This window comes from Eublepharis macularius, chromosome 6 (genome assembly GCF_028583425.1).
Source record: "Eublepharis macularius isolate TG4126 chromosome 6, MPM_Emac_v1.0, whole genome shotgun sequence".
Taxonomy (NCBI): Eukaryota; Metazoa; Chordata; class Lepidosauria; order Squamata; family Eublepharidae; genus Eublepharis; species Eublepharis macularius.
The window spans coordinates 94,932,023-94,956,480 of NC_072795.1; the positions used below are offsets into that span (position 1 = coordinate 94,932,023).

The following is a 24,458-nucleotide window of genomic DNA, read 5'->3' on the forward strand; positions in this document are numbered from 1 at the left end:
GCATGCGTGAGGAGTCGCCGCGGCCGAGGCGATAGGCTGAGGAGTCGGGAGCGCGTGTAGCCCCGCCCCTTCCTCCTCCGTCTGCCTGGCGGCGGCGAGCAATTCAGACCTGCCATGGCGGCGGCGGAGGAGCGGGGAACGGCGGCTGCGGCCGTGGTGGAAGCAGACTCCGCCGATCGGTTCCAGTATCTGCTGCGGCAGCCGGGCAGGTACGTCGGGTAGCTCTTGGGGGCTGACGGGAAAGAAAAGGAGGGACGCCGCCTCGGACAGCGGGGCGAGATATACGTCTGCCAAGGCCGCGCTGGAGCTTCCCGCAGGGTTTTAGTAGTTGCTGCCATTACTTTATGATCCCCCCGCCCCCGGCATCGAGATAGGTAAGGGATGGCCTTCTTCCTATTCGGTGCATCCTTTTTGTCTCGGCAGGGCGTCCTTGTGTGTGCAGAGCCGACCTTCCCTTCTCTAAGGTTAGGTTTAAGCTTGCACGTCAGCGGTGTGACTTCCAGTCTAGGTCCGGGCAATTCCTGTCTCCTAGGCAGTTCATCCCGCCCCGGAGTGCGGGTGGTTCATGCTCCATGGTGTGGCATCTAAGCAGCCGGAAGAGATGAGGGCCTTTTCTAGGGCTCTTTATTGCTTCCAGTTTTTTCTTTCTGTAGCTGCCTGTGGACTTTCTCTCAAAATAACTTCTTTTCCCTGCAGGTAGAGGTAGAGATCTCCTGCAACTTTGTAGTTTGAAACGTGGGCAAAAAATGCCGTTTACCTGATCTGATAAGCGAGAACTTTTAAATTGGTAGAGCAGCTGTAATGTGGAAGAAATGACAATCACTTTATGTACTGTGAGAATAGTAGGTTCATGTTTGTCCATGTGTATTCAAATGTTTCCCGTGATGCATATGTGCCTAATTTTATTTTGTACAGTCATACCTTCCTTGGGGAGCTGTGATGTGCACCGACTGCTTGTAAGTTATGGTGAGCACTTGGTAGAAACGTCATCCAGATCACTACCTTCCAGTTTCTGCAGCTTGTATAGTGGCTCGTGGTGGTGGTGGTGGTGGTGGGGCAACCCTGCCTTCCCACCCACAACCATTCTTTCTATCCCAGGCTGTTGCAGCTTTATGGAATACAAAGTCTGTTTTTTTGGAGTGCCACACCTCCATTAAAATCCTAATGTAGATATGAGGATATTCTTTAGTTTTTAAAAAAATATGTAATCTTAGGTTCTCCTATGTAGGAGGTGACTGTTGTATGCGGGGAAGTGGTAAGATGCTGTTGTCGAAAGGCTATTTTGTAGTACTGTCGATCAGTTGTCCTTGTACAGTTTTTTGATTGATTCTTTATGTTTTTGTTTTCTGAGAGCCTATATCCCACCTTCATAAATGGCATATTGGGAGTAGCAGTTTCTCTACTGTAGAGTTTTTGCAAATTGGTGTGAAAAGCTCCAAGAGATGTAGGAGGGTTGAATCTGTGGGGGCTTTTTCATTGTAGGAGGATAAAGGGCCATGCCTCCAGTTCTTAGAATTGGAAAACCTAAGATATAAGGTATTGTGACCCCCCCCCCCCCACATTTTAAAGTCCTTCTGGTACAAATGCCGTTCTTTGGAGCTAGGGACGTTCATTCTTTTAGTAAACCAACCTTAGAAGAGCGAAAGAGATGTGCTATGAACTGTCTCTGAAGGGATGCTTCAGTTGCTAGAGTTGAGTGCTTGTGACGGGTCTGTAAATTTAAACTGTAGGACATTGTTATTCCCAGCGGTAGACTGTGTTGTGTCGACATTGGAAAACACAGTTCTGAACTCTACTGTTCCTACTTCTGCAACTTAAGGCCTATTCAGGAAAAAATATTCTTCTGAGACATAAATGAATGTGAATGTGTGTGGGTTAAAATGCTTGCACTGGATGTTTCTTTAGATCTGCTTTTTTGTTGAGTAAGTTGAAGTGAGCTGTGCCTGCTGACCTTGCTGAACAGGGATTTTGGCCTTGAAGAAGCCCTGCAGCCTAGGGATATGCTTGCACCGGCAGAGGCAGATAATGGCAGCAGCTTTGTGTTCAGGGAAGTCGTGGAGGATGCAGCAGAAAGTTAAAATCTGTGTTTTACTACCAACTTTTGTGGGAGAAAGATTTATTTCAAATCACCTGAATTATTATTTTTTGTTTATTTCAAATTATCTGAATTATTTTTTTTGGTTATCTTGCCAAATCTTGTTCAAATACAGTTTTTTTTAAAAAAAGTATACACAGATCTGCCCTTTCAGTAGCTCCAAAAGAAGGTTTTCATAAAACAGTCAAAGAAATGGGATGGTAAGTTCCTCCCAGTTTGCTTCTAGGCCCAATTCAGGTTGCTGGTATTGACCTTTAAATTTAAAGCTCTATATGGCTTTGGACCAGCATACTTTAAGGACTGCCTTCTCCCATATGCACCTACTTGTCAATTTTGGTTATCTCCAGAGGTCTTTCTTTTCACTCTGGTCATCTTTGGAGGTCTTGCTTCAGGTGCCTCTGCCATCTGAGACTAGTTGGGTGGCAACCCAAGAAAGGGCCTTCTTGGTCGTGACTCCAAGACTTTTGAACTCCCTCTTCAGGGAGATTTGTCTGTCTCCCTCTTCCTTGTTTTTTGTGTCTTGTGTTTTTATTGGGATGTTTTTATACTTTTTAAAACATTTTAAATTTTTAATGTTTGAATGCTTGTTTCCTTGGGTACCCTGTTTGGATAGAAATGCAGTGTACAAATGTTTTAAAATAAAAATAAAATTCTATTTTTTTTTGCCTATATCGTAATGACAGAATTAGAATTACACATTCTGTACTTTTTAAATTATGGAGCCACATTTAAATGTGCAGGTTCCCGGTAAGTCTTAGCATTGTGAATAAATCTGTCTTCATCAGTTTTTACTAAGATCAGGTTTCTGAAAAAAACTCAAAATATGTCCCAACTTTCTCTGGAAAAACCTTCACAACATTATCCAGTCACGAGGAGATGAATGTGGGGTGCTAAAGGCTGTCACAAAAAGTGAGGGGAATGAACTAGTTGAATTCACAACTTTTGCTCTAGTAATCAAGGGATCTGTTAGATTGATGCTCTTCTGGTATGTGGTCTCCTGAAGAGTAGCAGATTAAGGTGGTTCTGCTCATTTTCTGGTGAATATAAATGGGATGTGGATTGAAGTCCAATAATTGCATTGAATTCGACCTCAACAGACTAGTGGGAGAGACTTTAGGATTTGCTGTATGCTGCAATTGTGCTCCTACTGTTTGCAGCCCTTCAGAGTCTCAGGCAGAGAAAAGTCTTTCCTAGACTATTGCTGGATATCTTTTAGCAAGAGATAGTACTGTGATTTCAGTTACTTTTATTTCATATTGTCAACATGAAGGCATTGTCATGTAAAAATACTTAACCTCTGTGTGTTCCCTTTTTTGTCACAGGTCTCTAGTGGTGGTTCACTTTTGGGCCCCGTGGGCTCCTCAGTGTGTTCAAATGAACAGCGTCATGGTTGAATTGGCAAAAGAGCACCCACGGGTTACATTTGTGAAAGTAAGTTAATTTATCAAAATACGTTATTGATGTTGCATGATTGCTGGCTATGTGTTTGAAGGAAAGAGATTTAGAAACACAATTTTAACTAAATGTTCCAGATTTTCCAAATTTCTTAAAACCAGAAGCTGGGCAGGCAATATATATTTCTACAGTCAATGGGTGTATGTGTCATATTGATGCTTTCTGTTCCCTAGTTCTTGGCTTAGTTGTCCAGTATTAAGAACTGGACTGTACCTGTTATCAGAAGGCCTTATCTTCTTCAAACAAATATCCCGTTTGCTTGGTTAATGTACTAGTGACCCAGGAGTGCCTTTGGTGATTGTCAGTGTTGAGATTTGTGAGGCAAAGTGCCTGTTGGTGTGGAAAGCCATATTCGCTTTCTCACTTAGAAGTGAATGTCGTCCATTGATTTCTATGAAAGGAGCTAATGGGTGCCACTGTTGAGCTAGGTGCAGTGCTCACCAGTCCAGAAAATGGTTGCCTCATAAACTTCTAGCATAGCAGTCAATGAGATCTGAACTCTGCTGATGAAAGGAGGAGAAAACTTAGAGGCATTCTTCCAACTATTTTATTGTCACGCAGGATTTCTAGTACCTGCATGCTCTGCACGTGAAGAAGAATGCCTTGCGTTGGAAGTTCAGCATGATCAGAAGAGATACTGAGCTGGCACTAGATAGAAATGAAAAGCAGTTTGAGGTGGGAGTGGGAGGAGGATTGTCCAGACACCTCCTTTTCCATTCCAGTAAACTGTAATTTAATCTCTTGCTTGGTGAGAAAATGGTTGTGCTAGGTCTGGCAAATGGGACGGAAACATCGCTTGTGATGGGGAGAGGAGAAATCACCAAGACCTCTGAGAGAGAGAGAAAGCTTGCACGTTATGTCTTTAAAATTGCCTTAGGCTGAAAATGTTGGGAATTGTTGCTGTGGTAGTGGTTACTGTAATGTGAACCTTAACTAGTCCAACAGTTAAACTTTGGACAAGTTCTCCATGTCAAAAATTCCTTTGGCTCCTATTTGAGCAGAGACTCTGATATGGATGGCAGATGTGGGGGTGGGATTGGTGAAATGGTTGTGGTAAAATATTTGTATTTATTTTCATGATGAAGATTAACTTCATCTTTTCTTAGTTGGATAAAAGTAGCCCCTCCCCCGACTTTCAGCATAAAAAACAAGCTAAGGACAAATAACTTTTTCCCTTATGCTGATTTTCCATCCCATGCCCTAGTCACAGTGGCTGCTTTGTACATATGTTTTGTTTTTAAAGTCTGGAGAAAGTCTCAGAATTGCATTTAATGTGCAGTGCTGCCTTCAAATATTGCAGCAGCAGAAGTGTTGCCACTGTCAAAAGTTTTTCTTTGTGGCTAGTACTCTGTATAGAATGTATGTGATAGGTTGAATTGCCAGTTAATTCACATGCCAGCAACAATTATCCCTAAGGCTGTCATGTGAAAATCAGACTAAGCAAAACCTGTCTTCAGTCAGCTGTAGAAATGTTAACTTTTGGTTGATGTAAGGAAAGCAGATGGTGGATTGGTCCACCTTGCCAGGTACAAAGATAAAATAGGCTATGAAGGGAGTTTGGGAAACTGAATGAGACCTATCTGGCGTAATAGATGAAGGATGGGCTGATTAGAGAGTGGACTCATGAGACAGGAGATGAAAGCAGGGAGGTCCTCATACCAAGTACAGGGGCAGGAGGTGTTATTTCTGGCAAGAGAGGCTAGAGGTCTGAGGGTGCATAGGTGATATGGCCCATGGGCTTGAGAATAGAAGCAGATGTAGAAGGCTCTGAATTCCGAAAACTGCCTTGGAATAACTAGACAAATCTTTGGATGCAAAGCATCTTGCTGAATGTTAACATTCTAACTTCTTTGAGCTTAAATCTTGAGTTTAAATCTGTTTTTATGCCAGGATTTGAGGGTGGGATAATACTACTGTGTTTTTTAAAGTTCTAAGCATTTATTAGATTGATGGTGCTGGTTAGGCAAGTAGGTATTATTTATTGATGCTCTGTTCAGAAGAAGTAAGTATCAACTAATAAATAATATGCATTTGGGGTTTCCAAGGCTATTATAGCTGTTTGAGGGTAGCACGTTGAATATTAACTGTGAGATATTATTTGTGGAAGTAATGTTTACATGCCTCAGTATGAGAAAACAAAACAAAGACACTAAATGAACACCATTTAGATTTAAAAATACTTTCTCTTATGAAGGGAAGTGATAATAAAGAAGGGAAACAATACGAAAATCAGCTCTGGGTGTATCAAAAATGATCTGATTTTAATTAAGTTCCAAAGCAGGTTTTAGAGAATCCTGGAAGATGCTTTTAAGATGTTTGAAGTTGTTCTGGCATACTGAAACTTGCTGTAAGTAGGGCCCAAACATAGGAAGGAGAAAAGTATAAAACCACATATCTTAAACCCTTACTCTGTTTACATGGGATTATGTTCATTTTCTTTCAGCTGTGCTTACTTTTAAATAAATAAATTATACCCTTAGCCTCATGGTCAAAGTAATAGGAGAATACAGTACTGTTGAAAAAACTGAAATTTAAATATACTCTGCAGTCTTCAGATTGCACTCAGATGTTGTAACATGCGCAATGTTGTAACACGCACAATAAATAGCTGAGTGCAGCATATTGTACAAGAGAACTTCTAGTATAGAACAGATCTACTATTGGAATAATAGTATCGCTTGTAGATGGGTGGTATATAGTAGGTTATTCTTAACTGTAACTGATAGCTACAGTAAACAGGTTATCATTCAAGCCTATCATTGTGGTGCCTTAAATCAAATTAATTATAAAATCTAATCTGTTTGCCTGCTTATGCTAATGATTAAGAGAGAACTGATTAGGCTTAGAATGAATTATTAAAATGAAAAAGAAAATACCAGGATATACTATTAATCAGGTTAAACAGAAAACACATTGGTTTCTTTCAGGGTGGATTTGATTTAAATCAAACATTTAAATCATGATTTAAATCACTAGTCATTAAGGCTTGATTTAAATCATAGTTTTCTACATAAAGACTAATTGTTGCTGGTATAACTTTAATATGCAAGTAGATGCCTGCCTTACCGATAGGTAAAGGAACTTCATTAAAGTATTCCCAAACTGGGTCTCTTTTACGGCCTGCTGCCGTTATAGGTTTTTTCCTCCATGGAAAGAATGTGATAAACCTCAGGTCATACACACAAAAGATCCAAAGACTTGTGCAGTATTGTGCTCAAAAAGTTTCACTTTCATTTTGTACTGCTTGCCCCTCCCTCCTCACACTTAGTTTCTTCTTGTGCAGATCTATTCCACTCCAAACAATCAGAAAAATATTGTTTCTATTCACTGAACTTCTTGAAACTTAGCACTGGAGGGGTTGATTCTGTCTTCATAGGTTTGTAGAACAATAGGATTAAGGTCTTTTTCTCAACTCTGTTCATGTTATAACATTTTTGCTGTGAAGAAGAGGCATGTGATCTCTGCTGAGCTGACACAAATTCAGTTTTGAGAACTGCAAAACCAAGCATCTGTGATAATATCTTGTAGGCAGAGAAACTGCCCAATAATCTTACAAAAACCTCTGGAAGAGCATGACATTGTGAATGGATTAATGGAATTTATTTACCAAAAAAATTAAACATCTACAGCCTTATTCTACATAATTAAAAACTAATCTTTATTTCATGATGGAATAACCTTTGCATGGTAATATATTTTCCTCAAAAAGCATTTAAATCAAAAAAAATCTGATTTAAATAAAAAAATCCGATTTAAATTAAAAAATCCGTTTTTTTTATTTTTTTTAAAAAAATCATTGATTTTTATCCACCCTGGTTTCTTTAGCTATGCTCATTGAGCTGGTTTAAGTTAATATAGTCCCCTGATGTGGCTGTGCTACTGCAGAATGGCCAGTTTTCTCAATGAGATGAAAGCTTTTCTTGTAGTGAGAGGCTTTCCGGTTTTTTTCCTTTCAAAAAATGAAATTGGGCACGTCTTAGTTTTGTTAAAGGAGGATTGCTCTAAAGCAAAATATCAAAGGTACAGTAGAAACATACAGGGAAGCACTAGTAAAAAAAATCACTATCAAACAGTAAACCAAGTACTCTGGAAAACCTTCCAAAATAAAACAATCACAGAATCTTGGAATGCTGGCATAGGGAGTCTTTTCGATCAGTTGTAAGGAGTTGTACCAGAGAATTTGTACCCTTAATGTAATTCGGTGTACAGTTACCTCAGTGTTCATGTCGGCTCTTAAACTGAGGTGTACCAAATGAACTGAAACTGTTTCTTATATCTGCTAACTTATTTTCAATTCTAGCTTCCTGCTGTTCTTAAATGTAGATGTAGATTGTTCAAATGCTTAAATACCACATTCCATTTTAGTGCTTAACTTGTGGCATACACTTGTCACTTTTAAGTATTTAAATTTTCTCTGTTTCTGAGAGTGTTAAGATGTGAACGTTCACAGATGTGTTTTGTTAATGTTTAGGTACTTGGATGTTCCAGTAAATGTTGACAGTCACCTTCATGTAGTGTTCTTCAAATACCTTGAAGCAGGACCCACTTTTAATTGATCTACTTGGGAAAAATTTATACACAATTTTCCATTCATCCCCAGTGAATGCTAAACCTGTTTTTAAAAATAATATATATGTGTAGCATTTATAAAGATACAGCATTTCTGAACAACAGGCAGTATTTCATGCCTGTTTCATGCATTATGCATCCATGAATCTAGAATTGCCATTGAGCCTTTTCTCCAACCACACAGCGGTCCTTCGCCTGACCTTGTGACTCACTTGTGAGAAAGTTGCGAACCACTTTTGGGCATAGTTTGAGAGCCATTGCTTTAATATGCAACATGAGTTAAATACATATCTTGTCTTTATGTCCCCGACACTTATTTGAGCTATCAGCATTAACATATTAATGTTGTCATTCTCCATCATTCCAGTCCGCTACTCTTGTCTGATTGAAATCAGTTTTCTTAATTGAACTATCCTTGTTTATCTTCCATCTCCCTACCATTCAGGCTTGTCATTGGTTATCCAGAAACTGAAATGAACATGGGGTATAGACATAATACTAGACATGAATTGATGTTATGTGAATAAACCTTGCTGTCTTGTGCTCTTCCCTGTTCCTCTCATCTTGCGCTACAATTCCTTCCCTTCCCATTTTAAGCAAAATGTCACTGGCCATTCTAGTTGGAATGGCGAGCAATAGTTTGCGTCTGTTATCTAAACAAGCGGGAGAAGCTCAACAAGGGAAAGAGAGAGTTGTGTGAGCCTGAGGTGTGGTTCATGTAATGTGACAGACACCATGGCTTGGCATGTGTGAATTGAGCCCACATCTGGCCTGTTTTGAATGAAAATTTCTTTGCTTTTTTGTCATTTCATATCTGATTAGGTTTCTGGATCAGTAGTATATTAATACCTAGCAGCCTTGCAGGAGTTAAAAGCTAAAATTTAGCAGGCATCAATAGTTTATTGAAGAAATACTCCCTTTTTGCTTCATAATTTGCAGAAGGCTGCAAATGTCAGTCATGATGTACTGCCTCTTGAAATTAGTCAATAGAGCAAACAGCAAGAATTGCTGTGGGCAGAAAATAAGCACTGTAATCATGACATAACTGGGGTCAGTGATTTATGGATTTCAATATAGTAGTAGCTGCATATGATTGAAAATTTACTAGGTCACTAGTGCACCAAAATTTTTATTCACAGCCTCCAGGCATCTTTTGAAATGTGCAACAAAATAAAAACCTCTGAACCTGTTTTGACACTGCAGGCTCAGTGGATGACAAGCCTGCCCAGTGAGTTTCATTTAAATGCAAATGTGTCACAAACTTTTGCACTGAAGTCCTTTAAAAACATTTAACATGACTAAAAAGAACAGCGTAGACAAGATCAGCCGACACAGTCTAAACCATAAATAAAATATATGAAAATAAAACCATATTATGATTTTTTTAAGTTGGAAGCTGAAGCAGTTCCTGATGTGTCCGAAAAATATGAAATTACTTCTGTTCCAACATTCTTGTTTTTTAAGGTAAGTTAAACATTTGTGGGGGGAGGGGGGAACAATTTGATTTAGAATTGTTAAGGATTTTAAATGTCTTGTCATTATCCATATGGTTGGGACCTAGTTTAAAATGCTTAAAGATACTTTGTGCTGAAACTCAGAAGCATTTTGAGCAGAAATGCAAACCGTTCGGTTACTTCTACTGAATGGCTTTCATCTTGATATCTCAGCTTACATTAAGCTGTCCAAAAGACTGTTGCGGGTAGCTCTATTAGTTGTAGAACAACTTTTAACAAAATTCAGTTCTCTGCAAATGTTGTTTGGGTTTGTCAACCCACTACACATTAGTGCTGTGTTCCCATTCTCTCCCCGCCCCCTTTTCATAAGCTTAACTGAAGTGTGGTTGTACAATAAAAGTACTTAACTGGCTTTGCCTCAAATCCGGCAATAGGATGTTGAGTGTGATGAAGAGCATTTTCAGCATCAGGTAGTTCTCCGAAGGCAGTTACTGATGGAATTTGTAGTGTTTACTAGATCTGCTGTTCTCTTGTTGATAGAATTCCCAAACGATTGATCGATTAGATGGCGCTCATGCACCTGAATTGACCAAGAAAGTTCAGCGCCATGCCAATAGCGCATCTGTTCCAGCTGGTTCTAACGACGGTGTTAAAGAGGACCTTAATGTGCGACTCAAGAAACTGATCAGTGCTGCGCCGTGCATGTTATTTATGAAGGGAACACCTCAGGAGCCTCGTTGTGGTAAGAAAAGCTTTTCATTTCTGTTTAATACGGCAGGGATGACTTCACAAAGGAAGAACAAATCACGTTTTCCTGCCTAGTATCTGCGTAGTGCAGAGCTGCTGAGATGGTGTTCTTGGCAACATCAAGATGAACGGGCTCTTTGTCCTGGCCTCCTGAATGCTCATTTTAGCTGTCATGCTACTGCTCCCCCCCCTCATGTGATGTGAAGAAACAGCAGTCTATCACTGTTGGGAAGTTAAGCCCTAGTAGGGGTTAGCTAGGGAGAATGCAGGGACAGTTTAAATAACCTGTCAAAGGTGTCTAAATTCCCAAGCCTAGCCATGTCTACAGAGATGTGTTTTATGAATCAACAAAGACGCAGAACTGCTTTAAGCTAAAGTCGCATTTCGCAAATTTGAGCTCCACTTCTAAATTGTATCTTGGATGATCTCCATGGAAAAGTTCTTCTGCAGGTCAGTATACAGAGATCCTTGCACATAATCGTAAATATAGCCGCTTGTTGCTGAATCGGTGGACTAGGGCACTGCTGTGGCACTGGCTTTCAAAGAAACAAAAAACGGAAAGCGGGACATACAGCCTGTCCAAAACCCTACATGGGCAATAATTAAAACATAAAAGCAGCTCTTCCGGAGTTGAAAAATGGGATACCCAATCTTCTCATTTTTCTAGACTGAGGAGGTAGTAATTTACTTCCAGAATCTACCTCAAGACCTTAGAATTTCACTACCACCCATTTCCTGATGTTCTGTATCCCTCAAGAAATGCCTCTTTCAGTTGAGAATTACTGAGCTGGAGCATTCTTAAAGTCATCTCAGTGAGTTAAATGGATTGGTTTTAGAGGGCATAACCCACGGCTGAATTTAGGCTGGTGCTAGAAATAAAGGATGTGTATTCATGAGTAGTTTTTTTTAAAACTGTGTAGCACTTCACCGTTGATTCTTGTTAATATCTCTTGGCTTGAAAAAATGGGGGTTTTTTTTGCTGAAGAACCTAAAATTTAGTGTTTTGGTCAAGGTCTCATTACATTTTTGAATAGTATAATGAAGAAAGTTCAGTTCTTTGCACTAGTTCATTATTGTTATCAGGAGAGTGCCACTGTCTTTTTGCTCCTCATATCCAGACCTCTAATTATCTTTCTGCAAATGGCTGTTCAGTAGACTCTTGCCATTTGTGGGGGAATGAGGTCCAGCCCCTTCAGTGTATCTGTGCTTGCAATGGCAGCAGCTCTGGGTTCAGGCAAGGCCAGTTGGGAGATTTTGCACAATGCAGGTTGTGTCGGAGAACTTCCTGATGGATTGCGTCCAGACCAATTTTCATACTATTAACAGATTGTCAGTTGTAACCAAGTATAATTGGATCTTGGTATGGAATCAGAAATCTTTGTTATCTTCTGTATTCTAACCCTTTGTATGGAAAGCCAATTCCTAATAGTGTTAAATGAGGTCTATCCCCTTGGCTCTGGATTCAGAGGCTTGTTGCTTGCTTACATCGTCAGTATTATAATTGCACTTAGCTTTCTGTTGCTAGCCAGCTCAGCATCTGCTTTACTCTTACAGTGGCTTGTATGTTCACATACGTGCACTTCACTTGTGCTTTCATTAGCTTTTGTATTGCTCAGATGCTGGCTGTTCAGAAAGTCAGCCTAATTCCCCCCCCCCTTGCTGTGGGAATAAAGCAGTGTTGCCACTTTATCCCTAAGCATAACATTTCCAGCTTGCTACTTTAACCCTTACAAATGAAACCCCACCAATCAATCTTTCTTGTCTGCATGTAGTTGCCTACAGCTAAAATGAAGCATTCTCTCTCAGCCCCTTACAGTAGAAAGGAGTTAATATATTGGCAGCAGAATAACCATCAGCAATCAGCCTGTAGCTGTTTACTAATGAACTCCCTAGATGAATGGGGTGGTGGTGGTGGAATTCAGGATTGTTGTTTCACTCCAGGCTGTACAAGAACTTAATGCTTCAGTTGTAGGAAGAAAAGCAACCTAGCTGTATAAATAAATGTTAGTTGCTCATGGCTCAAAAATGCAGATTTGGAGACCTTAAACTATAGTACAAATCCAGAATATAATGGATGTGTTTGCCAGGCATAGATCATGTAAAGGTTTTTTTGTGTGTATGCTTCTTAAACTTTTAATACCTATCATTTAAAATTCTTGTTTTTGGAATCTTTTGAACATGGGTTATGATGATTATTCAAATAATAATAGCCAACCTACTTTATGCATTTTTTTCGCTAAGGAAGATTTTTTGCAGGAATTGTAAGCCAATAGAAGAACTAAGATTATCTAGGTTATCAGTTTAAACATTTTAAAAATATGTATGCTTTTTTTTTTTTAATGAGCCTTGGGCAAACAGGGCTGCAAAAATGGTCCACTGTCACTACAGAGTTAGATTTTGTTGGGTAAATTGAGCTACAATCCTGAACACACACATTCAGAAGTAACTACTAATAAAATTTAGTGGGCTTAATTCTAGCTAGATGTGGTTAGGAATACATTTTCCAGAAATGGAAATTCAGGAATCATTTGTTGTTGATATGGTAGACTCAGTCATGTGCTGTGGAAGAATAATAATCAGAAATAGAATAAGGACTGTATTCCAATAATAAATTCATTTGTATGATCTCCACATTCAAAAAGGACTCTATATGATGTGATTTTGCTAGGTTGGGTCTTTGCCCCTCTGTTTAAAAACCAACCAACCTTAATTCAAATAAAAACAGATTAACCTTCTAACTGTTCAGGAAAGGTGTGGTTGAATTGAATCCAGCTGTTTGCCTTCTCCAGTTTCCAGAAGACTGATGTCAAGGAATTATCTATTTCTCCAGCAGATGTGCATATGAAGATATATGCACACAGGAGGACTGTCTAAGCATATACTAAATAAATCTTATAGTACTTTTCAGTGGCAGAAGTGCTTTAAAGTTCTTGGCCTCTTTCAAAAATATCCCCCCCCACCCCCGCTTTAGAGTAGAAGAGAAAAATATCATATATACGGGCCCACAGTAAACAAATGTTGTACACTGACCAAGTTGTGAAGACTTTCTTGTGGTCACAATGGTGGTTAGGGTTGCAGTGCAGGGATTGGGAGAGAATAACCAGTTGACCCAGTAAGAGTGTTGATAGTTTGGCTTTTAATCAGAGGTTAAACCATTGCACACTTATTATTGCTATTAGAGGCGTTATGCTGTCCTCAGTCTACTGTTTGCAGTTATAGTTTGCAGTTTGCAGTGTGGAACTAAAGCATGTTTCTCCTTCTCTTCTAATTCATAGCATAGTCAAGAAAGAACGAATGTCTGACAAGTACAGATTTGCATAACAGACATGTTGGCCTAACTCTGCTTATTTTGCACAAGTAGACTTCTGTTTTTGCTAGGCATATGGAGCTACTCAGGATACTGAATTGCACATGAACAATAAAACCACCTTTTTCTGAATCAGGCCTTTGGCCATCAAAGTCAGTATTGTGTGTTAAGAACAGTAGTGACTCTCCAGGGTCTCAGGTCAAATTTCAAATCACCTCTTTCCTGATATTTTAAATGATTGAACCTGGGGCCTTTTGCATGCTAAATAGATACTCTTCTATTGAGTCCTACCCCAAATCTCTGATCCTTAAAAATCTTATTTAGCTGTCACTTTGGGTTTTGAGATTTTTGCAGGTATGGGCCTGTATGCTAGTCTTGGGAATCAGAAGGCAACTTAAAATTGAAAGGTGAGATTCTTCGGAAGCTGACACTTGTTGTCAAGATTACATTCCATGCTTGCACAGATTCATAAAATCCTGGTTAGGTGACAGCCCAGTATAATATTTTCTGGAGTTTTTTAGACTTAAATACAAAACTCAATTTAGTTATCTCACTGACAAACACAGAATTATGGAAGAGAATCACAAAAATTGGACAAGGTGACGATCTACAAGTAATCTTTTTTTTAAAGCTTGCACACCATTAGTATAAGCTGTACTAAAGATGTTGAGACACCTGGTCAGAGGTTGGTACAGCCTTATTCAAGTGTATACCTTTATTCTTTTCTGCCTCCAGGTTTCAGCAGACAAATAGTGGAGATTCTTAATAAACATAACATTGCATTTAGCAGCTTCGATATCTTTTCTGATGAAGAAGTACGTCAAGGATTGAAAGTCTATTCCAGCTGGCCTACTTACCCACAGTTATATGTTGCTGGAGAACTCATAGGTGGACTGGATATTGTCAAGGTTAGAAAATACAATATCTCCATTTAAAAACATCAATTTTATTCTACAAAGTAGCATGTATATCTTATGAACTCAAAACAACTTATTTTCAGGAGCTGGAGGCTTCTGGAGAACTGGGTACAACTTGTCCCAAGGCACACAAATTGGAGGACAGGTGTGTTATATTTTGTCTTTTGTTGGTTTATGAATGTAAATTGCATGTATCCTATTAGTGAACTTTAGAAATTGAAGTTATTGCTGTGTTAAGCTTCTGTGAACGTAAGAAGGGCTCTGCTGGATCGTTTAGTCCAGCATCCTGTTTCACATAGTGGCCAACCAGTTATCCTGGAGGCAGGGCCGGCTCTACGGTTGCTGGTGCCCAGGGCAACCGAAGACTGGCCACCCACGTGCACGCGCACAGCGCGTGCGTGCTCCCAGCTCTGCGTGATGATGTTACTTCTGTGATGTCATCACGCAGGGTGGCGCGTGCTGCCCTGCGGCTAGCCAGCTGTCCCGGCGTGCCGCAAGCTGGCGGGGTCAGTGCGAGTGGCTGGGAGGCCGCCCACGCCATTTGCCTGCCCCGCAGGACGGGGTGGCTGGCTTGCTGTGCGTCCCCTGTCTTGCGGGGCAGGTGAATGGTGCAGGCGGCCTCCCAGCCACCCGCGCTGCCTTTAGCCTGCCCCGCAGAGCAGGGGGCGTGTGGCAAGCATGCCCCCCCGTCCTGCTGCCCGCGTGCTCCCGGGGCTGGCAGCTGTGCCCAGCGCCCCTTCTTTGGCGGCACTGGGGACAGCCTGCCCCCCCGTCGATCCTGCCCTGCCTGGAGGTCCAGCAAACAGCACAGAGACCAAGGCCATATGCTGGTGTTGCCTTCTAGCACTGGTATTCAGATGTGCATAGTAAATAAAACTGCAAGTTATCTGTGGAGGTGAATACAAATCAAACTTTTTTTTCTAATTGGTTTTGGGCTGGCACAGCAGTCTCTGCTTTTTGCTGTTTAACTATCTCTTCTACCAAGTAGCTCCCCTCTGCCCCTGCTGTACTTTCTTCCAGAGGGCTGACATAACCATATTATTGATTATAGCTATACTACATAGATGTGGAGCTTCTGACAGTTTGGAGCTGACAACATTTGTGAAGAGAACCTCTTTAATATGCATGGGTGTATGCAGCACATCTGGGTACACTGGTAGAATTTCAAGAAATAAAATGGATCCATAATGTGTGTGTACATACTGCAGTTTCAAAATTGTGGGGTTGTCTTAATGTTGAGATGCTACTTGACCACCACTACTGGTGTCCCTGATGTGCTTGGTATCATGTGATAGGAGCCCTGGCTGAAGAGAACTTGGCAAGATACACTGCTGTTTTTATCTGGGTGGCACTCTGCTGAAGCTCAGATGTTTTATGGTACTTTGGAAAGGCCACTGGTTTGTGGAAATTGAAGGGAAGCTTTTGACAGTGCTCAGCATATTGAATAATAATAACATAATAATAACATTCAATTTATATACCGCCCTTCAGGACAACTTAATGCCCACTCAGAGTGGTTTACAAAGTATGCCGCTATTATCCCCACAACAAAACACCCTGTGAGGTGGGTGGGGCCGAGTGAGCTCCAGAGAACTGTGACTAGCCCAAGGTCACCCTGCTGACTTCAAGTGGAGGAGTGGGGAATCAAACCCGGCTCTCCAGATTAGAGACCCAAGCTCTTAACCACTACACTAAACTGGCTGAAGAGCTGAAAGACCTACTGCCATGTTGCTCTTTTTCAGGCAGCCAATCTTCTAGTGCCCAAAGAAAAACCATGTCCAGCTGCCTTTGGGACAAAATTGAAAAATGCTTTATGATAGTAGATTAAATTTAGAAAATTCAAATTTATGGAAGCCATAAAGTGACTTTGGGATGGTAGAGTCAGTTTTGTGGGGTTATGAAAGAATCAGATCAAGAAGACATCAATTTCTTGAATCCGCAGCCGTATTCACCTAAAAGAACTTCTCAGTCTCTCCTGTGGCCTGCCTTGCCTGTGAAATTCTGTTTGTGTGGATCCAAGAACCCCTTCTTCTGCAGGAATAAGTGTTCTTCTGAAGGAGAAAAGGGAGGTTATGACCTTCAGAATGTTATGTTCCATGCCCCTAGTTCAGTGCACAAAGAGACTCATTGATTTTAAGTGGGCTTGAGTGCACCACTCTGTGTTGGGCTGTGTCCCTCTTCTTTATACCTGTTACTAATGTATAGGTATGTGACTGCAGCAGTATTCTGTTGTTAGTAATCACTCTTTTTAATAAGCAAAGGAACTTGTTTTTAGTTGCTTTTTTACTTTTAGTTTCTTGATTTACTGCTTTCCCTGCTTAAATTGAATGTAGTGCTTAACTGTACCAAATATTGGCTTTTGTGATTTTAGAATGGAACTTAGTAGTTAGAAAACTGTCAGTTCTACAGAAGATTATTTTTTTAATATGCATTTAGATAATTTTGTTATGAAAAAATAATTTTATAAGCAGTCTCACACTTGGAAATAAGTATGCCCAAGTATAACTTTGGATCGTACTTTAAGCTGCAGTTTTTCAGAAGTTAGTCTGAAGCAAAAAGGAAATGCAGATACTTTAACTGTGATTTTAATTACTATTTTCTCTCTCCTGTTTCAGACTCAAAGAGCTGATAAAGAAAGCTTCAGTAATGCTGTTTATGAAAGGAAATAAGCAGGTAAGAAACCTGGAAATGTCTGTCTTTCTTCATTGTGATTTTTATCTGAATATAGCAAATGGATTCCTGTTGGATTGTATTTTTTGATTTGGTAACTTGTCCTGGGGCAGTTGATGCTAGCAAGTTCTTGGCTATGTAACAATGCAGAGAGGTCACTGTGAATCAGGCTTTGGCGTTCAGTGAGCAGGCAGCCATCTCTGAAATTTATGGCTAAAGAAATTAGTAGTGGATTACTGGGGTCAGATTCTTACTCATTCTGACCCTGAAGGCAAATAAAATAAAACAAGTCTGGTAAGACTTTTGATATATCTAGGCGCCTCAGATCCTGGAGATTCAAGTAAAAGACGTTCATACGTTCTAAAATTTAATTTGGGATGTGTATCTTGTTTTCTAGTACATTAAGCAATGCTCTTCAGCATTTTCTTCTTATTGTAGGTGGTGAAGTGTGGATTCAGCAAGCAAATTACAGAAATCCTAAATAATACTGGGTATGGAGGTATTTTTAAGACTGAAATGGATTGTTTTCTTCAAACATGAAGCTAAAACAAACCCATCCCATTGACTCTCTTAAACTGACTAGTTGTTGCTTCTCTGTAGACATGGGTATGAACCAAAACCCAAACCATGAGGTTTGTGGTTTGTAGATTTTGACAAACCAAAACCCACGAACTGGCACAGAACTGGGGCCAGTTACGAACCAGTTCATGGGGTTTAAATACCCCTTTCTGGCTGCTTAGCAGTGGCTGGGGAAAGAGCATTTAACAGTTTAAAGGGCCCTTTCCTGCCTTGTAAGCAGCAGGCTGGGCTGGGGGGCTGGGGCTTGTGGGCCGTTTAAAGGGCCCTGCCGCTTGTGAAACTGTCCCTTTCCCAATATGACCCAAACGAACCCGAACCAGTAACCAGTTCGTGGAAGTTCGTAGAAAGGAGCTTGCATGATCCGTGGTTCGCGAACCACGAACTGGCCTGGTTGGTGCTTTTTTTGGGTCGTAATTGGATTCGTGCCCACCTCTACTTCTCTGTGGCCTTTCAGTCTTTCCCGTCTTCTAACCTCCCTTAGCTCATTTCCTTCCCCTTAGTGTTCTCTGGTCCATGTTGTTCTCTGCAGTGCCTTTTTTGCACATGTGGCTTGATAAAGTCTCAGGCATTGTAGAAGCTGCACTTGTGGATTGGCCCTTCACCCTAGTTGTGATTAGGACAGTCAAAATGCTGATAATGTGAAAGGAAGTGGAAGGGTTAAAGATGCACTTAGCCTGAATGTGGCACTTTCTGTGATCCTCCTCTCCCCAGCAGATTGGAATGATCAGTTCTCCCGATGCTGAGCTCCTGTTTGCCCAGTGGGTGTGGTACAAGAGTTCCTGCTGGCTCTTCTCCAATACGAGAAGCAGAGTGAGGGGGAAGGCTCCCCTGCTCCCTCCGCAAAGGGTCATTCATTGACACTGATGGTCAGGGTGGTACATGCATGGCGCTGTGCTTGCAGGGTGCTTTGGCATAAATGAACGAATGCATCCTTTCACTATAATAAACTTTTGTGTTATTTGGCTTCTAGGAAGATGCAGTGCTATGTACAGATCAAACCGTGTAGTGTTGCCAGTGCTTACATTTGAGAATAAAAGCTCTTGAGATTTTTAAACTATTAAAAATATGGGACATAAATTAGTATAATTGGTTGAATATTCCCAGCTTGCATAATAAAGCCCTTATTTTTCTTTTGCCTTGTTTTAGTGTTGCTTATGAGACATTCGATATATTGGAGGATGAAGAGGTAATATTTCTTTGGCTCATTCTTTTTAACCTGCCCGGACATTGATTGTGTGCAACACTGACTGGGATTATTGTTCTTAGGTGCGACAAGGTTTAAAAAAGTATTCAAACTGGCCAACCTACCCACAGTTGTATGTGAAAGGTGAACTTGTTGGAGGGCTGGATATTGTTAAGGTAAGGAAAGAATGACTTGCTGACAGTTGAGGAAATGGTCTTACAATCTGAGATGGATCTCTCCCTTTTTCTATTTTAATGCTTAAGGTACTGAATTTTAGAAATTTGCTTTCTCTCTTATACCTTCAGCATCCTGTCTCGATCTAGCCAAATACAGATTGTATACCTTTGCAGTACGTCTGCTGGATCGCTTATTGAGGTTTTCTTCACTGCTATTGACCGAACACTGTAGACTCTAGTGGAGTACAGTGAAGGGCGTATGTGTCTCTGAGAGAGAATTTTAATATGCACAACTTTTCTCCCTGACTCTCCTCTCTTGATTTAAAATGGAATGTCTTTGTTGGCTTTTCTGTGACTGTCACCAGCTTTAATATATTGGTGAAACGAGTCTTAAATCTCCAGTGTGCTGCTGTATTGCCCACAAATGTAGCCCTGAAATGTATTTTCTTGACAGCAGTCAGTTACCTTTCTGTAAGAACCATTTTCCCACTGTGGGTACATTTACAGGTTTCATTTGCTTCTTGGTTTTAGTTTTTGACATTGGTTTTTCTCGAATAAGGTGATGACATTTTACCTAGCAAACTGTCTCATTCTTGAAGAAAGGTAAGGCTTTATTGTATGGGTTCCCCCCCCCCAAAAGTAAAGCACCAAAAATAGATCTGCATTTATTACTGCATCCTCTGTGTGAGTGTGTGTCTTTCCTGTAACAGAACAGGCACAGGCTTCTAAACCCAAATGCTCTTGAGCCTATTCTTGTCTTGAATGTTTTATAGCCAATTCCATAGGCATTGTAACTCCTGAGAAGACAGAATCAATAAATCTCATTAGGTTTTAAAAATAAGTTGGTGTTAGCTCGTGTAGCTGATTTTGTTTTAAAAAATACTTATTTACAGATGTATTGCGTTCACAGATTGTTTTTTTTATTATGTGTGTCTTTTTTAAACAGTGGCAAAATTAGCATTGGGCATTCATTAATGTATATTCTATAATCTTGCTTTTTTCTTTTGGAAGAAGACAGATATAGATGATTGGATTAGCTGAAATTAATCAAATAGTCAGGCTAAGGGACTACAGTTGAACATTTTTTCTTTAAAGAGGAGGTTCCCTTCATATCCACTTAGTTATTCCCAGATAAGGGACTTTGCTTTTATAATTTAATCAACGGCTTCAAATCCTAGCTGCTTTTTCTTTCCAATACCACGGGGCTCTTGCTAAGAGCCCCGTGGCGCAGAGTGGTAAGCTGCAGTACTGCAGCTCAAGCTCTGCTCACGACCTGAGTTCGATCCCGGCGGAAGCTTGGTTCAGGTAGCCGGCTCAAGGTTGACTCAGCCTTCCATCCTTCCGAGGTCGGTAAAATGAGTACCCAGTTTCCGGGGGGTAAAGTGTAAATGACTGGGGAAGGCAATGGCAAACCACCCCGTAAAAAGTCTGCCAAGAAAACGTGGTGCGACGTCCCCCCATGGGTCAGTAATGACTCGGTGCTTGCACAGGGGACTGCCTTTACCATTTGGTAAAACAAAGTTCTGCTTTGTGAATGTTTCTTTACCATCACCACTCCCATATGTGGCTGCTAGTGACATGGATGGGGAATTACATCGTTGGTTCGCAATGTGAAATACTGCATTGGAGGAGAGGGGAGAACTGGGTTAGGACTTCTGGCAGCAGCCCCCAGTATCCTGTAGTGTGAAGTTCTTGCTTCAGACTTAAATGCTGAACAAAGGTAGTGAGCAAGGCTCAAAGTCTACAACATCTTGGTTCATCTTTACAATGGGTTGACTTTATAGCCTGTCATCAGAGAAGGTATTTCCTGCATTTTTCTCTTCCAGGGAGCCTATTGTCCCAGCGATAGTGACTGATATTACAGTATTGTTATCTTATTTTGCCTATGTGTCTTCCCCCATCTGGAAATTACTTGCTGTTGATGGTAGAAGGTACACCATGACTTTGGGTTGCCTTAGTCCAGCAACTTGAGGCTAGAGAATTTCTAGCAAGGCTTTGATTTCGTGTTGTGCCTGGCTCCTGAATCAAACATGATTTGAAGTTGAAGGCAATTCCACGGGTGAGAGATTCTTCTAAACTAACTTTCTAGGGGGGAGAATCCCAGCCACCATGATATATATGTAATAGAACTGCAACATGCTCAATAAAATGTTGTTGAGAAGGAAGATGTCATTGTTTATATGATGAAGCCCTTGCAACTTGTTCTTGTTGAAACATCATTTTAAAAATCTTTCTCTTCTCCCTCCCCCCTTCCAGGAACTGAATGAAAATGGAGAATTGTTATCTATTTTGAAAGGAGAAAATTAATACAAATGGACACATTAATTAATAAAATTCAAATACAAAAAAGATGCACTGGAACCATTCATGACTTTTCCCTGATGGAAGGAATAGAGTACAGATTCTGTTTGTTTTCATACTTCACAAGACTATGCTAGAGGTGTATGCAAATATAGATTTTTGCCCTAAATGTAAAGTTGTCCCCATCTTCAAAGTGCATTAAAGTTGGAATGTTCGAAAATGTGTTTTGTATAATTCTTCCTTGTATGCATAAAAGTGGCTGGTAATCATAAATCTTTTGGCTAACATTTAAGTTTTGTGAAGAATCCTGTGATCTTTGATGATTCTCAGCAAGTACCTGAGTTGCTTGCACTATGATTCAGTGATAAAACATGGAAAAGAGATGGGTGAAACTGGACTGAGGTAGCTCCCAAATGTTATGAACCTTAACAGGGAGAATGCTAATCCGTTAGATGACAAAGTATTGAAAGGACTGAGTCAAAGGTTCACTGCAGTTTGAAATTTCCTATGCCTGAATAGCTTTTTAGTGGAAAGCCACCTGAAGAACTGAATCAAATAGAAGTTGCAAGATGGTTCATGTAACAGCAAGTGAAAACAATTCACCATTTCTTGGCCCCATACACCTAATAGTTATTAAATTACTTATATCTTAAGCAAAATATGCAATTAGTCACTAAGCAGTCTTTCCAGAATTATTGAAAAGTAGCCAATGAAATAGTGATTTTTCTCTAGGGAAATTAGATATCATTTAACCTAACATCTCTCCAAGAAAATTGCTGAAAAGTACTTATTAATGATACTGTCTTGTTCTAGAAGAACAAGCTTTGCCTAGTTTCTACAAATAGGAATGCTTCACTGATTCCTTGGTCAAAACTATGCCCTGAGCTCCGTGGAGGAAAGGATGGATAACAAGCATACAGATGTGAGAGATTTGACAGCTCTACTAGGACTTCTGAGAAAGTTTTGATGAAATGTTGAGGTTATGGGGTACAGGAGCAAGGTCCTCTTACAGATTAGTAATTGGTTCTTGTAGGTCCAAGGACCTTCATTGGGACAGATGCTTTTTCTTAATAAGCTTATGTTGGAACAGAGTAGCTGTGTTTGCAAGTTACACAAAATAATTCGGGATGGTAAAAACCCAGGAGGACTGTGAAGAGCTCCACAAGGGACCTTTGAATCAGTTGAATAGCTTATAGAATGGCTAATAGGGTACTCCTTCAAATAACTAAGGGCAGCATTCATTGTTCAGCATTTTATCTGTACAGCAAACATGAGAGAAAAGTGAGGATAAGAGAGTGACTTGCAGAAGGTCCTACAACAAGCTTCATGGCAGAGCAGGGATTTTGAATCCGGTGCTCCCTCGGCCTATTTGGATGCTCTGCCCATTCACAAAGGTCACAAAGGTGTATACAGAGGCAAAAAAATCTTATCACAGTATCTTTTCTGGCTGGGGGCTGAACTGACAGAAACTGAGAAAGTGATTTTTGTCATAATAAAAAGTTTAGTGAATACTGGGTTTTTTTTGGTATAACAGCAGAGGAAATTGGCATTGGGGATAATGAGACGACAAATTCATGTCAGAATGCCTTTGTATAAACACATGATGTCTCATCTGTCAAGTTCTTTTTTTTTTTTTTTTTTTTATAACTACAAAACACTACACCAGACTATCACAAGGAAAGGGAAAGGACAAAGGGGGGTGGAAAAAGAAAAAGGGGGGGGAATGAACTACAAACACTAAACACTACACTTCAATGTTTCCCTTCATACTGTCATAATACAAAAATAGCTCCATAGAATAATGATGGAGTGGTTAATCATACAGAAAATAAACATTTCAAATTCTGATTAAACTTTCCTCCCCCTTCTAGGTCCCGGACGCAATTCTCTCTGTGCAACTGCTGTTGCGATGCTCTCCTCCTCCCCCCCCCTCCGGCTCCTCCTTTTCTTCGTTCTTGGTGCAGCAGAGTTCTGGGTTTTTATTCTCAAAATCCTTTAGTTGATCTTCTGATAATATCTTATAGGCCTGATCTTTATATCTGAACCATATTCCTTCCGGGAATAACCATTTGTACTTTATTCCATGGTCCCTCAGAAGAGCTGCAAACTTTTTATATTTAAAACGCCGTTTCCGGACTAGAAATGGAACGTCCTTCAAAATCTTGACTTTCAAACCCATAAAGTCCAAATCCGCATTGTATGAGTTATATAGGATGGTGTCCCGAATCTTTTTAGTTGAAAAGTCAATAATGATCTCACGAGGCAACTGTCGCTTTGTTGCATATTTTGAAGAAGCCCGACGGACCTCCAAAATGGCGCTTTTAACCTCTTCTTTAGTCGTCCTCGCGGGTGTCGCCAGTAGTTCCGAGACCAAATCCCACAGATCCTCATTTTCCTCCTCTTTCACGTTTTGGAGACGCAAAATTGTCTGCGTTCGTTCCACCTGTAGCCCGATCAGCTGGTTCTCCACCAACTTCAGCTCCTTTTTTGTAGCCTTCACAAGTGACGCACTTTCCAGAGCAGACTTTTCTGCCCCCCCCGCTGCTGCCTTAATGGTTTTCACCTCGCTTTCAATTAAGCCCACCCTTTGATCAGTTTCGTTCAGCTTGTCAACAAAGGGTTTTATGGCTTCCACCACCGCCCTGCGCACCAACTCTTCGAGCGACTCCCCTTTCTGCAAGGTGGCCGAGATTGACTTACCGAGAGCGGGACTTTGCTTCTTTGCTGCCATTTTGGGGGGGGGGGGGGCGCCAACAAAATTCTGGAACTCCACGAAGGGGAAGAGCGAGTCTTCTTCAGATCAACCTCTCCTTCACAAACGCTTGTAGAACAGAAGGGATTCGCTTGTTTACAGGCTTCCGCCTGTTTCTTTTACTTGCCGTTTCTCGTTGCCCGGCGGCACTCGAGGCGCCGCGCACATCTGCCGGCCTCCATAGGGACAAACGGGCAATTCCCCCCCCGCATTGATTTCGGGGAGTTCTTCCCGCCGCGTCCCGGACCCTGGC

At 40.7% G+C, this 24,458-nt stretch overlaps 1 protein-coding gene across 2 annotated transcripts; it reads left to right on the forward strand.

Moving 5' to 3' along the window:
- Positions 1-78: 78 nt before the first annotated feature.
- GLRX3 (glutaredoxin 3) lies at positions 79-21,675 on the forward strand. Of its 2 annotated transcripts, none has more exons than XM_054983821.1 (11): positions 79-209; positions 3,418-3,526; positions 9,509-9,583; positions 10,114-10,315; positions 14,363-14,535; positions 14,628-14,689; positions 17,160-17,217; positions 17,653-17,705; positions 18,940-18,979; positions 19,060-19,152; positions 21,409-21,675. In XM_054983821.1, exons 1-11 carry the CDS (start codon positions 115-117, stop codon positions 21,457-21,459), a joined length of 1,011 nt encoding a protein of 336 aa, XP_054839796.1. In that variant the 5' UTR covers positions 79-114; the 3' UTR covers positions 21,460-21,675. The 2 variants fall into 2 exon arrangements, with proteins under 2 accessions (XP_054839796.1, XP_054839797.1); XM_054983822.1 differs by lacking the exon at positions 79-209 and adding an exon at positions 234-374.
- Positions 21,676-24,458: the final 2,783 nt, after the last annotated feature.